General features: G+C 41.1%; 1 protein-coding gene across 1 annotated transcript in view; it reads left to right on the top strand.

Annotated features, from left to right (window-relative positions):
• Nucleotides 1-6,369: 6,369 nt before the first annotated feature.
• The window catches only part of TARBP1 (TAR (HIV-1) RNA binding protein 1), a 46,127-nt gene continuing 37,843 nt past the window's right edge, over nt 6,370-14,653 (top strand). The window contains 6 exon segments of the mRNA XM_070733973.1: nt 6,370-7,277; nt 10,146-10,240; nt 10,706-10,775; nt 12,030-12,181; nt 13,954-14,006; nt 14,518-14,615. Coding sequence (XP_070590074.1) covers nt 6,425-7,277; nt 10,146-10,240; nt 10,706-10,775; nt 12,030-12,181; nt 13,954-14,006; nt 14,518-14,615 — 1,321 coding nt within the window. The 5' untranslated portion in view covers nt 6,370-6,424.

Below are 14,653 nucleotides of genomic sequence, written 5' to 3'. Positions count from 1 at the left end.
TCCGGGTCCCGTCGACAAAACAATGTCGTCTGGCAGGACCCAGGGGAAGAGCCTTCTCTGTAGCGGCCCTGGCCCTCTGGAGTCAACTCCCCCCAGAGATTAGGACTGCCCCCACCCTCCTTGCCTTCCGTAAACTCTTGAAAACCCACCTATGTTGCCAGGCATGGGGAAACTATTATTATTATTATTAGATTTGTATGCTGCCCCTCTCCGCAGACTTGATATACCCATTAGCTGTCTCGATTTATGTATGGTTTGTTTGGTTTGTATGATTGTTTTTTAATAAGCGTTTTAAAAACTGTTTTAATATTGGATTTGTATATGATGTATTGCCTGTTGTGAGCTGTTCCGAGTCCTTGGCGAGGGGTGGCATACAAATCTAATAAATTATTATTATTATTATAAAAAAACCCTCTGCACATATACAGAAGAAAAAAATAGGTGGTGCCTATGGCGTTAAAAGAACCAGCTCAGGGGTGTGGCAGCGCTCCAGCCTGACAAGTTACTAATGGTCAGTGAAGGGCTACGAAAATTTTTACTACCACACCATGGCCGTGGCTTATGCAGGACGCCCTGCATTTTCTTTCAACATCTTTCAGTGCAGATTGGGTACTCTGGGGTGGAGCTCCATTTTCACTACCCCACTGTGTTCTCCCCCATCCGGGCAGCTGCCCACCCCTGCTTAATGGTGCTATATAACCAGTCTGAACCAGTAGGAAGCCACCTCTTGTTGGAAGGCTGCATAAAGAATTCCCAAGGTTGCTTTTTTAATATTGATATGAAGTGTCCTTTGAAGAATCAAAGCAGTCATACCCTCTGGAGGGCTCAGTAGCTTGTTTCTGAAGACTTTCCCTGATTGTCAGCGGCTCAGCGCATCAGCGCATTGTCAGCAATCGAGTTGTCGAAGCATGGAACTCATTACCTGACTCAGTAGTGTCAACCCCTAACCCCCAACATTTTTCCCTTAGACTATCCACGATTGACCTCTCCAGGGTCCTTAGAGGTCAGTAAGGGGCGTGCATAAGTGCACCAGTGTGCCTTCCGTCCCCTGTCCAATTGTCTCTCCTTATCTCATTTATCTTTTCTTCCTTTCAAATTTGTTCGCCTATACCTTTATATCTTTTCTTCTATTCTTTTCTTTACTTATATTATTACATATCTATTCTCTTCAATGTGTATTATGTATTGGACTAAATAAATAAATAAATAAATAAATGAAATTCAGAGATAAAACTTCAATGCTGATTTTGACATTACAGAGAATACAAAATGATTGCCAAATTATTGCTGATAACCAATGGAAAAACAAGAGTAAAGTATTTCATAGAAACATAGAAGACTGACGGCAGAAAAAGGCCTCATGGTCCATCTAGTCTGCCCTTAAAATACTGCGGTACTTCCTGTATTTTATCTTAGGATGGATATATGTTTATCCCAGGCATGTTTAATCATAGTTACTGTTTAACAGTAACCACGAGTTACTGTGGATTTACCAACCATGTCTGCTGGAAGTTTGTTCCAAGCATCTACTACTCTTTCACTAAAATATTTCCTCACGTTGCTATTGATCTTTCCCCCAACAGGATGATTTCCTCATCCTGTTCATGAATAAAAAGCAGAGACATGAGCAATATATGACGATCATGTCGTATTTCATTTTCCAAATATTTCTGAGTGCATTAGGAAGTTGGCTGGTATTAGCCATAATCTGACCTAATGTCTACTGTGTCTTTTTCCCCCCTGACATTTCTTGTCTGAGGCAAGAAATATAGCAATACACCTGATAAAATATGCAATGTTTGAACATTTTAATTAATCGACTCTGGTGAGTGATATACATGTTTATAAAATGGACATAAGGGAATGAAGAATGTGCTTTGATGGATACGTGCCCCACATGAGTGAGCAACGTCTAGCAAAGACCACAATAATTGGATACTATCCGACAGTTGAAGACAAAAGGGAAGGCCAAAGAAAACCTGGCGCCAAGCATTTCAGGAAGACCCAAAAAACATCAATCCAAATGGAAGAATGTGAAGATTGTAGCTGTGGCTTGAGAACTGTGGAGTATATTTGTACTCCCAATAGGCTTCGCACAAGACATGAATAATAATTAAATGGGCTTACAGGAGCTACTTCGCAAAGTTTACCTAAAACATATCATTCTAAAAAATGCAAGGACTTTTATGACAAATGCATACTTTATTTACAAAAACCTCTCACATATACAGATTCTTCAAAGATAACAATATGAATATCTTTGAAATTTTTATTTTAAAAGGAATTTCAATATTGTAGGCCATATATTTAAAAATACACACATTAAAATAGCTAGCTAGCTAACACATTACTACAAGATTGAACTGGCAGAAAATTGTAACCAGCATCTTGAATCCTAACTGGCAGTTGGTGCAACTCGCAAAGCAATGGGGACATTATGATATTGAGGCATGAGTAACTGTCTGAAGAGACAGCTAGCTTGCTCACTCGCAGGCTGACATTTTGTCTCCATTACCTGTAAGACACACTTATTTTTCCATTTATGTTAAGAAACAAACTCTTTGTAAGAAGTGGAAGTTAGGAAAAAGGAGAAGTTGTGACAACAGCAACACCTACTGTTGTAAAAATGATACCGCATTTTATGATTCTGTTTGCACATGTCAATTCTAAAAAGCATATCCCAAACAATAATTAAAAATAAAAATGGGAGAACGTAGTGGACCAGATGCTACCTAGATTCAGTTCAATTGGGTTTCAGGATAGATTTCAAATATGGAGATTGCAAACAAAGTAGTAACCAAAAGCCAAGATGGGTTTGTTAAAAACAGGTCATACCAGAGTAATCTTATTGCATTCTTTGGTAAAGTGACAAAATTAGTGGACCAGGGGAATGCTGTCGATGTGGTTTACTTGGACTTCAGTAAGGCTTTTGACAAAGTAGACCATAATCTACTACTAAATAAAGTAGAAAGATGTGGAATGGACAGCAACACCATCAGATGGATCCAAAACTGGCTAACCAGCCACACTCAATGTGTAGTGCTCAATGGAATTACATCTACATGGAGGGATGCATGCAATGGAATACCCCAAGGCTCTGTTCTAGGTCCAGTACTCTTCAGCATCTTCATCAATGATTTGTACGAGGGGATAGATGGGGAACCTATCAAATTTGCAGATGACACAAACTGGCAGGAATAGCCAACCCTCCAGAAGACAGGCACAAAATACAGAAGCATCTTGACAAACTTGAACAACGGGTGCTATCTAACAAAATGAAATGCAATGGTGAAAAAAGTAAGGTTCTATATTTAGGCAAGAAAAATAAAATGCATAGGTACAGTATATGTGGTATATTGCTCAATAGTAGTAACTGTGAGAAGAAACTTGGAGTCCTAGTGGACAACCATTTAAATATGAGCCAGCAGTGTGCAGCAGCTGCCAAAAAAGCCAACACAGTTCTAGGCTGCATTAACAGAGGAATAGAATCAAGATCACGTGAAGTGCTAATACCACTTTATAAGACCTTAGTAAGGCCACACTTCGAATACTGCACTCAATTTTGGTCACCACAATGAAAAAGACTCTAGAAAATGTACAGAGAAGAGGGGACTGGAGGCTAAAACATATGAAGAACGGTTGCAAGAACTGGGCATGGCTGGTTTAATGAAAAAAAAACCCAGAGGAGACATGATAGTGCTTTAATAGTTAGCCCAGACTAGCTCTCTGTTTCACCTTTATTGGACCACAGTAATGCACTACCCATGTCCACATTGCTTTGAAGGATGTGCCTGCTACCAGCTGGATTCTGAATACAACCCAAGGTGCTGGTTACAATTCTCTGCCAGATCTCATAGTGTCATGAACTAAAAGGGGATAATTAAACCTCACCAGCAGACCTCTTCTTCCAAGGGCTCATAATTTTCTTTTGTTTCACCAAGAGATATAAAGAGAATGTACTGAGGAAAGAATAATACTATAGAAAGGTAAGCAGCCATGTGCAATCCCAAATCAAAGCAATACAGTATAACATAAGTCAGTTCATAAGTTATCAAACTCTGCAGTACTGGGGCATCTGAAAATAGTAAATAATTTGTACACATATTTCTTGAAAAGACACAAAATCAAAATCTTACCTTTTAATGAAAAACGATGAGCTTGCTTGCTTCTTAATGAATTCATAAGAAAAACCCCCTGTGTTCTTAGATGCATATCTGCTATATGAAAATGAGAATTCCAACATCTTTTTTATTACAGTTTGAGGACAGACAAGGTTGATTTTTGAATGAGATAGGGAAAACATGATTTTGATATTGTTCTTCCCTCCCAGTTATTTCTCTCAAGAAAGTTAGGAAAATTTGGAAAAGGGTGTTTTTCCTTGCCTGGGCTGCTGTGGGCATGAGAGCACATATTATGCCTTGTATTAGATCAGGGGTCCCCAAAGTAGTAAGTGTCATCACTCAAGGGTCAATGGGACTATCCAAGGGGTAAATAAATAACTCAAGGTCAAAAGAGGGTCAGTAAATGTCTGGGACTCAACAGATGGTTGATAAATGATAGATCACTTGGGCTTAATCAATCTTTTTGGGGCCTCCATAGAGTTCTACACATGCTAGTCTTTAATCCTGAAGGTGAGCCAACTGGTGGCAAGATAGCTGGGATTGGATAGTAAGCCACAAGCAAAAGTGGCTTTTAAAATTTATTTATTAGAGTTGGAAGGGACCTTGTAGGTTATGACCAACCCACCCCCCATCAAGTGGGAGTCCCTACATTATTTCTGACAAATGGTAGTCCAGTCTCCCCTTGAAAGACTCAAGTGTTGGAGCACTCACAACCTCCACAGGCAAGCTGTTCCACTGGTTGATCTCTCGCACCATCAGAAAGTTCTTTATTTCCTGGTTAAATTTCTCCTTGGTCAGCTTCCACCCATTATTCATCTGGCCTTCTGGTGCCTTGGAAAACAGCCTGACCCCCTCCTCTCTGTGGTATCCCCTTAGGCAATGGAACACTGCTATCATGTCTCCCCTGGTCCTTCTCTCTGCTAGGCTAGCCATGCCCAGTTCCTGCAACCTCTTTTTCTGTGTTTTAGTTTCCAGTCCCCTTATTTTTTTTGAGTACATTGGATTTGTCACATTGTTTATCACTGTTGTGAGCCAAGTCTTCGGAAAGGGGCGGCATACAAATCTAATAAATTATTATCATCATCATCATCATCATCATCATCATCATCATCTTGGTTGCTCTCTTCTGCACTTTCTCTAGCTTCAATGTCTTTTTTGTAGTCTGGTGACCAAAACAAGATGCAGTACTCTAGGTGTGATCCCGTTAAGGCTTTATAGTGATATTATAGTGAGGTTGCAGGAACTGGGCATGGCTAGCCTAGCAGAGAGAAGGACCAGGGGAGACATAGTCCTAGATTGTATCCCTCTGTTAATGCAACTCAGGATTGTATTGGCCTTTTTGGCTGGAATATTAATTTGAGTTAATATTCATGTCACTATGAGTTAAAGTAGTATTTATTAAATTATTTTCATATAATAAATGTTTGTGGGTTAATGAACAATGAACTACATTATTAATATATTAATAATTAATATAATTACTATTATATTTAATTAATATTAATGATTAATGAACTACATGAAGATGTTTGAAGAGCTGAAGTGTTTGGGACCCCTGCTTTTTATTAACTTATCATAGTTCGCTTTTGAAGTTCTTCCATCAAAGCTGCACGGTGATGTCTCTTCCAACCTGCAGCCTGTAAACTACTTCTGGCTGTAACTTCACTGATCCCCCCCCCACCTTTCCCCCCACATAACAATTCCTTCCCAGGGTGAAGTTAGATCAAACAATCAGCTGTTTCTACAGGAAACTCATTCCCTTCCAGGTATGATTACTCCTCCTTTAAAAAGCAAGCACTGCAACAAAGAAAACAATCAGGCGTTACTGTATACAGCATTCAGCAGACTTTGGCACCTGTCTAATAAAACTTTCAAAAGATTTTCACACTACCTCCTTTCCACCAGCTTGAGAAAGAGGGGAGGTCCTAGCCACTCTTTAAAAAATGTTCATTTTCTACCCACTTGCATATTTTGGGTGTCAGTGCAAGTTCAAAGATTAATGCAAAAGGAATATGAAGGAAGAGAAACATGTTAATCTATAATAGCAAAAAATCAGAGGAGCCTGGTAGCTCCAATTAATGTTATGAAGGGGGAAAGAATTCCTGTCACGCAGCTGTCAAGCACAGCGAACGGCAAAAAAGCCTCGCCAAAACAAACCTACAATAAACCTAGTACGCGCAAGCTAGACCTATCACCGGGTTAGTCCTTCTTTATAGCCACCTTCAGCGCAAAGGCTGCTGGGGGAAAATCCCGGCCAGAGTAGGCCACGCCGCTGACTGCTAGGCCGCGCGCTCCCGTTCGCCATGGACGCGGTGCTGGCCGACGCGCTGCTCTCCCAGTGCCCCGACTGGGATGCCTGGCTGCGGGCGGTGTGCGGCGAAGAGGACGCGCTGACCCTCGAGCGAGTGGAGGCGCTGCGTTTCCTTTTGGAACGGGCGACGCGCGTCGGGCCGCGCAACCGGGGCGAAGAGGCGCAACGGGCGGCTCGGGAGCTGGCACTGCGCCGCTGCCTCCCGGCGCTTCTCAGCGGCGGCGTAGCGGCGGGCGAAAGCCCGGAGAAACGGCGGCGGTTCGTGAGGGCCGCCGGGGGAGCGGTGCGCTCCTGTTTTTCGGTCTGCGGGCCCCGCCTGGCTGAGCGGTTGGCCGGCGAGGTGCTGGAAAGCTGCGCCTGGCAAACGGAAGGCGGCGTCGAGGTCCTGTGCGCGGCGGCGCCTTGGCTGGAGGATTCCGCGCTGCTCAGGCAAACCGTGGCGGCCGCTCTGGAGCTTTTACGCGGGGAGGGAGAAGACGAGCAGGACGAAGAACAGAAAGCGCTGCTGGCGGGCGGCAAGTTGTTGCCGGCGTTAGGCGGGAACGGCGCCGCCCTGAGTCTCATCTGGGAAGGCCTGGTGCTGTCGCCCCTCGCCGGTGCCCCGCGGGTGAACCGGACTCTGCTCGTCCTGAGCGCTCTCCCCGACGTCCTGTTTCCCCGGCTAGACGGGGCCACGGATGGCGTGGATGCGAGGCTTTCCGATAACTTTTGGGAAGTGGTGCAAAAGGGACTGTCCGAGAGCGATGCTCTGTGCCGGAAAAGAGCCCGGTATTTGTTGAAGAAAGCCGTGGACGTGTCTGATAAAATGGCCTTGGATTGCAGGTGTAGCCTGGGCGATGGCAATGGTATCTATCGGCTCTGAATGGCTAAACCCAAAACCCACTCTTGCAAGCATTTAGTATGTGAAATGATTGTGGGAAAAGGCATCTTTATGCTGCCTTTCCAGCCCAAGACCAGATTCACCCATCCATCCATCCATCCATCCATTTCATATGTCACCCAACTCCCAAAGGACTCTGGGCGGCTTACAACAAAGAAGCAACCTCTAAAAAAGAACAATTTAAAAGTCAGTTTAAAACCCATTAATAAAATAATGCATATATTAAATGATGTAACATTTGATCATGCCCCAGACCTGCCGACAAAGCCAGGTCTTTACGGCTTTCAATTTTGGAATGGCATAGTACATAGTACTATGTACAAATGTAAATAGTACAGTTCTTTAAATCTGGAATACTGTAGTATTATTTGTGCATTTAAATCTTGCAGGTATCAGAAAGTATTTAGCGTTAGGTTGACCATAAATGAGAAATAAATTATGATCAAACCATTTCGCCACAGCCATTCCACCCTGAAATGAATTCCATAAGCAGCTTGGTCAATTTTGCTAAAATGGATAATTTATTTATTTATTTATTTATTTATTGGATTTTTATGGTGCCCCTCTCCGAGGACCTGGGGTGGCTTACAACATATAACATCCTAAATCCAATTAATTAAATTTATAATCTAAAAAACACAAAAAACCATAAAAAGACAACCATTCCCATTCAGTCAACACATTCATCGGCCAGGGGGCTAGAGTCTAGTGGCCCCAACCCTGACGGCATAGATAAGTCTTAAGACTTGAAGAAGGCGAGGAGGCTGGGGGCAGTATGAATCTCTGGGGAGAGCTGATTCCAGAGGGCCGGCCCCCCCACAGAAAAGGCTCTTCCCCTGGGCCCTGCCAAACGACATTGTCTACTTGACGGGATCTGGAGAAGGCCGACTCTGGGACCTGACTGGTCTGTGGGATTCATGCGGCAAATATTATAATTGGGCAATTACTATGGTCGGGAAGTGAAAAGATTGTATGACACACAGTTGTAATGGCCTACTACAGACCCGTGGCAGATACGTAGCTGGAACATATATAATTCTGTTCACGGCCCTCTGGAACCAAGTCCCCCCAGAGATTGGGACTTCCCCCACCCTCCTCGCCTTTTGTAAGTTATTAAAAACTCATCTTTGCCACCAGGCATGGGGAAACTAACACACACCCCAATTGTCAAGGCTGGTGTATGATTTGATTGGTTGTGTGATTATTTTATTTTATTATAAGGGTTTTAAATTGTATTTTAAAATTGTATTTGTTTATGTTGTTGTGAGCTGCTCCGAGTCCTCGGAGAGGGGCGGCATACAAATCTAATAAATTATTATTATTATTATTATTTGGAAAAATAACAAATATAATCATTCTGGAAACTTTGCAGAAGATAGCAGTCAAAATGCCTTCCCTGTGTGAAAAGGATAGTATTTGAAACCCCTTACATAGTCTGGAAAAAAGTCTTTGGTGGGATATTAGTTGAGATGTGTAAAATCCTGGATAAGGAAGTCCAAATTGCTGGAATTATTTTTTAATCAAATATTGCTTTGGATAATAATAAAATCAATAGTAGGTATGTTAATAGAATGGAGTCAGTCAAAGATGGAGGATATCAGTAAATGTAGTTAAGAAAACAATAGCAATATGCCTCTAAGGATTTTCTAAATTTTCTCAGATAAGGGCAAAAAGTGGAACTAAGGATTTATAAGAGAACAGTTATTCTTTCTTGTCAGAGTTCAGGTCACAAGACAATGTGCAGAAATATATTAATAGCTTTTTAAAAGGTCCCCATGATAAAAGAAGATGGATAGAATTATAAGGAGAGTGAGGACTACAATATTGGTTCCTTGTTCATTCAATTGCTAGTAAAGTTAATACTTTTTTAAGAACGAACTTGGGTTTTCATTAAAAACAATGAAAGGAAATGCTAGCCTAAGCTTCAAATAGAATGAGGTAAGCCGAAAATTGGTTAAGAACAAAAGAAAATTATAGCAGTACATCTTTTCATTGTCACAGCCATTCCATCCTCTGTCAAACGTCAATACTGTAAATTGATTTAGGAGAACCTGCTTCATACTTGTTCCTATGGGATCCAACCTAGTTGGAAAATATATAAGAGTAGTCTATGTGATGGATGCTGATAAAAAAGAATTATCTAGTGAATAACAAATGAGGTGCGATCTATGTAATGTGTAGCTATTTTATTGGGTTGAGATTAGTAATAGTGTTTGAAAGGTCTATAATACTGGCAAAAGGGAGGAAGGGAAGGTGGATGAATTCAATTGCACTGGCAAGGGGTATACCATTGGGAAACCTAAAGGGCCACATTGGGAACAGATGTCCTGGATAAAATCTTATTTGTTTGATTGTAAGAGTTGACAACAAATCGCTGGCATATAATTAATGCAGTAGCAGTATAGGGCTTGTTAGGAGAGGGAGAGAAATTGAATGAAGTTCTTTCCACATATATAATTCTTTATTGGTCAACTATGATTGGACCCACAAGGAATTTGTCTTCAGTGCATAAGCTCTCAGTCTACATAAAAGCTATAAGTGATAAATCATTTATATATATATTTAAATTTACATTTTTTAATAAAATTTATAATTTTATGATAAATCACTGAATATTCCAAAGAGAAATAGAATTGTGCTCTTACTGCATTATTTCTGGTTGCCAACTTGGACAACTTGTATTGAGAGATGTTTTCTAGGACTAGCTGCAGTTTGGCAGTTGAAATCTCAGTTCAAAGATTGCTTTATTATTTTGTCTTATTAACATTAATTCAGGCATAAGATTATTTCTGTATCTTTAATTAAAAGACTGAAGCATCATATTATCTTATAGGCTCTTTGTTTTGGTGGTGTGCTGAAAAAAAAGATCAATTTGCTCAGTTTTGGGAAAATTACATTTTAATAATGGAGACTTTGGAAGGAAATCAGGTAAATATAGTTACTAAAAAGCATTTGTTATTTACAGTATTTACTAAATTTATACTACATTATGTGAAGTTTTGATATAGTTGTAAGATACAAAAAGTAGATGAAGGTAGGAATTGAGGTGTCAGAATTATTTTATTGGTAAATTGATACATTAATATTTATAGAAATTACTGCTTTACCTTCAGAGAACATGGGTAGAATTTGAAAATAGAGGGAATGATTCAAACATAGTAATTATATTTTTTCTTAAAATTTGTTGAAAGAACTTAAAAGAATGACTTCATGTAAGGTACATAAAGGAAATCCTATGTGTGAATTATGTAGAATATTTATGCTAATATTTTCATGATACCCACCCCTTACTGTTATGCAGGTCTTAAAGGATTGATATCTAGCTCTTAACTAGGATTATAATTTTTATTTGTGTAGCATATTAATATAGTAATTTCTGTTTTCCAATTTCAGATACATGTAATAAAGCCAGTTTTACCAAAGTTGAATAGCTTGTATGAACTTGCAATATCAGAAGAAAAAGGTAATTTTTCTCCCATTTTTTCACAAAAACAAGGGTGTTTTTGCCTTTCCCCAGCCCCCAGGAGCTCTCTACAGGCCCCTCAAACCTTCTGCGCACCCCATGTTTTCAAAAAACGGGCTCATTTTTCTGCAAAAATGGGACGTGGGGGCAGGGCTTCAGAAGGCCAAAAATTGCTGTATTCGGTGTATAAGACGCACCAACATTTCCACCCTCTTTTAGGAGGGAAAAAGGTGCATCTTATACTCCGAAAAGTATGGTAGATGATCAGGTGATGTTAAAAGTCACTTTTGCTTCTTAAGTGAAATGCTGCAGAATGAAAAATTTTAATATTTATTTTTACTTATTTATTTATTAGATTTATAGGCCGCCCTTCTCCTTGCAGACTCAGGGCGGCTCACAAGAATAAAAATAGATACAATGACAATACAGTGGTACCTCAAGATACAAACCCCTCGTCTTATGAACAACTCGTGATACGAACCCGGGGTTCAGCAAAATTTTGCCTCTTCTTACAAACTTTTTTCGAGTTATGAACCGGCGTTCGGAGACTGCTGGGAAGCCGCGCGGCTGTTTTAAAAGGTGACAGCCGGGCGGCGGGGCTTCCCAGAAGCCTCCCGAACGCCGGTTCGTAACTCGAACAAAGTTTGTAAGAAGAGGCAAAATTTTGCTGAACCCCGGATTCGGGGTTCGGGGGGGTGCTGGGAAGCCCCCCAGGCCGGCTGCGACCTTTTAAAACAGCCACGCGGCTTCCCAGCAGTCGCCGAAAGCCGTTTTTTTGCGGGGGTTTTTTTGGTTGCACGGATTAATTGACTTTACATTGTTTCCTATGGGAAACAATGTTTTGTCTTACGAACCTTTTGTCTTACGAACCTCCTCCTTGCACCAATTAAGTTCGTATCATGAGGTATTACTGTAATACTATTAAAACATTAAAAATACTAAAAACCCGTAATAAAAACAGACAATCATTCTTCTTTCATACAAGTGGCCGGAATGCCAGCCCCAAGATTTCCTAAGCTACCTTAGAAAAAGGACTGTTAGCTAGGGAAGTGAAGCTCTATCCTGTCTCCTCCAGTGTGACTTTTAACTCTACATTCAGTTATACTACATTCTAGATTATTTTCATTGTGACGTTTCTTATAATTTCTAAAAGTATATAAAATAATCAGCTCTTACGAATTAAATTATTTGTATAGACATGCAATCAAGTGAAATAGCTTATGCAAAGTACACATATTTGTTTTTTAATAACAGGTTGTTGGGTGTTCCACCCTTCATGGCATATGTGCATTTATAAAAGAATGTTTGAGAGTGAAAATAAAACGTTGGCAAAGGAAGGTGTCATTCATTTTCTTGAAATCTGGCAAAGAAAATGTCTTCCCTCATCATCACAAGGATTTTCCGAGGTAAGGTTTACTGCCTATCCATATACAATACTTTTTATTCATCCTCCAAAGCAGAGATCGCCAACCCCTGAGCTGTAGCCCGGTCGTGGGGCATGGACAGGTTGGAATAGGGCATACATATGACGAGTGAATTCACATGTGCAGCTCCACTTTCATGAGCAGTGGGCAAGTAGGGTACGTCCGCATGCTCACTGCTTGCACAAATGAAGCTGATCATGCACACTCGCCCACCACTCATGCGGAACCCTTCCCTGTCCCCCCCCCCATTGGCACCGCTGCTGGTCCACACAGCTGGGAAGGTTGGGGACCACTGCTCTAAAGAAGGCCTAGTTATCTGTTGCCACTATCCCCTTGGGACAAGATGTTTTAAGTCTATATAACTGCTTCATAATTCCTGTACTTACTTTTCAGAATTTGAAGCTAGTGTTCTTTGTATAATGTTACCTGAAGATTTTACTGTATTTGTTGCACTATTAGACTCCTCGCCAAAAAAAGTGGGTGGAAATGTCTGGGTGTCTTATATGATTCATAGAATCATAGAGTTGGAAGGGACCTCCAGGGTCATCGGGTCCAACCCCATTCTCAATTCCCCATTCCCCATTCATTAAACCATCCCAGAAAGATGACTGTCCGTCTCTGTTTGAGGACCTCCAGTGAAGGCGAGCCCACCACCTCCTGTGGCAAACTGTTCCGCCAGTTTATCGCCCTTACCGTTATAATGTTTTTTCTAATATATAATCTAAATCTACTTCCTTGAAGTTTCATTCCATTGTTTCTAGTCCTTCCATGTGCTAATGAGAACAATGCTCATCCCTCTGCTTTGTGACAGCCCTTCAGATATTTGTAGACAGCTATCAAGTCTCCTCTCAGTCTTCTCCTTTGCAGACTAAACATCCCTAGTTCCTTTAACCGTTCCTCATAGGACATGGTTTCCAGACCACTCACCATCCTTGTAACTCTCCTTTGAACTTGCTCTAGTTTATCAATGTCCTTTTTAAATTGGGGCCCCCAGAACTGAACACAGTATTCCAAGTGTAGTCGTAACAAAGTACTGTATTGCAGCAGTGTGGGAGGGAGTGGCTTCTTGTAACCCGCTGCTGCCGTTCGCTACTGTCAGGCACCGCTGGAGCCTTCACTGCCAAGCAGCTGATTGGCGGGTTGTATCGGCGGCCTGGAATACCACTGATCAGATGTTCTAGGCAGTGGGGATAGCCATTGCCACCGCCAATCACCGCCACCGCTGCCAATTGCTGAATGGCGGCAACGATTGGCAGCGGTGAACTGCGCGGTGGTGGTGATCGGTGGCAATGGCAATAGGTGACAGTGGGGATTCCTACCACCTAGAACAGCTGATTGGCGGTATTCTAGGAGGCCGATCCAACCACCAATCGGCTGCTTGGCAGCGAAAGCTCCAGTGTTTCCCAGTAGCGGCAGTAGCTCAGCTCAGTTGACTGGTGGTGGGCGCAATCGAGCAGAGCCCTGACGAGCCACACACTGGGGCTGTGATAACACACTGAAGCTGACCTGGCTGTTTGCTGTTTGCCTCAAGGATGCTAGCCAGGTGAATACCAGACTGATGCTGAGAGTCAGAGGCAGATTTTTTTCTTGTTTTCCTCCTGTAAACCTAATGTACGTCTCATAGTCAGAAAAATATAGTAATTGTTCCCTGATTAACTGCCTATATCTAAAAAGATATTTATCGCTGAACAAATAAACTGCAATTAATGTCTGTTTTATTTCTTCTAATGAAAAATCTAATTTCTTTTGTTTAGTTCATTATTGGCCCGTTAATGGATGCTCTCTCAGAAAGTTCTCTTTATAGCAGGTAAATAACATTGTTTAATGAAAAACCTAGTAAGAGAATTTTTGTAGATGTTAAAAGCTAAGTCCTCCACCCCTTCTGAACTTTTATTGCACTTTGGGGAAGAACTGCATATTTGTACCTATCTTTAATAGCAGTTGAACTGTAGTCAGAATAGGGAAGAATAGAGAGAAGAAAAAGGATAACACCCTCATTAATATTTGATCCACCTGCATTTAACACAGTGAGAAAAAAAGAGAAACGAAAGAGAAAAGAAACTAGCCCTCATGGATGCTATTGCTGGATAATTTATTGTATAGTGCAGAAGTAGTCCCATTTATATTTTCTGAGAGGTCACGGGCCATAGCGGATGCAATTTATGTTAAATGGTTAGACTTATATCATGTGGTTTGAAGGGGGCTGGTTTTGATCATTTGCAAATTTATCCGATAGCCCAATAAAATGTTGCAATAAAATTAAATTGTAGCCTTGGCACAGAATCTCTTTAAATTATCTCTTTGCTTTAATTTAACAGGGTATCAGGTCAGATTATGGGCACCTGTCCACCCTTAGGAATAATTCTGCAGAATTTCATGGCGACTTTCTTCACAAGCCTTCCAGAAAGTGAAAAAAGTATGTGCGGTTAATGGCATTATTTTGAAATATCACAA

This window comes from Erythrolamprus reginae, chromosome 1 (genome assembly GCF_031021105.1).
Source record: "Erythrolamprus reginae isolate rEryReg1 chromosome 1, rEryReg1.hap1, whole genome shotgun sequence".
Taxonomy (NCBI): Eukaryota; Metazoa; Chordata; class Lepidosauria; order Squamata; family Dipsadidae; genus Erythrolamprus; species Erythrolamprus reginae.
The sequence above is the reverse complement of the archived record's forward strand: the minus strand, read 5'-3'. Positions and strand labels throughout refer to the sequence as shown.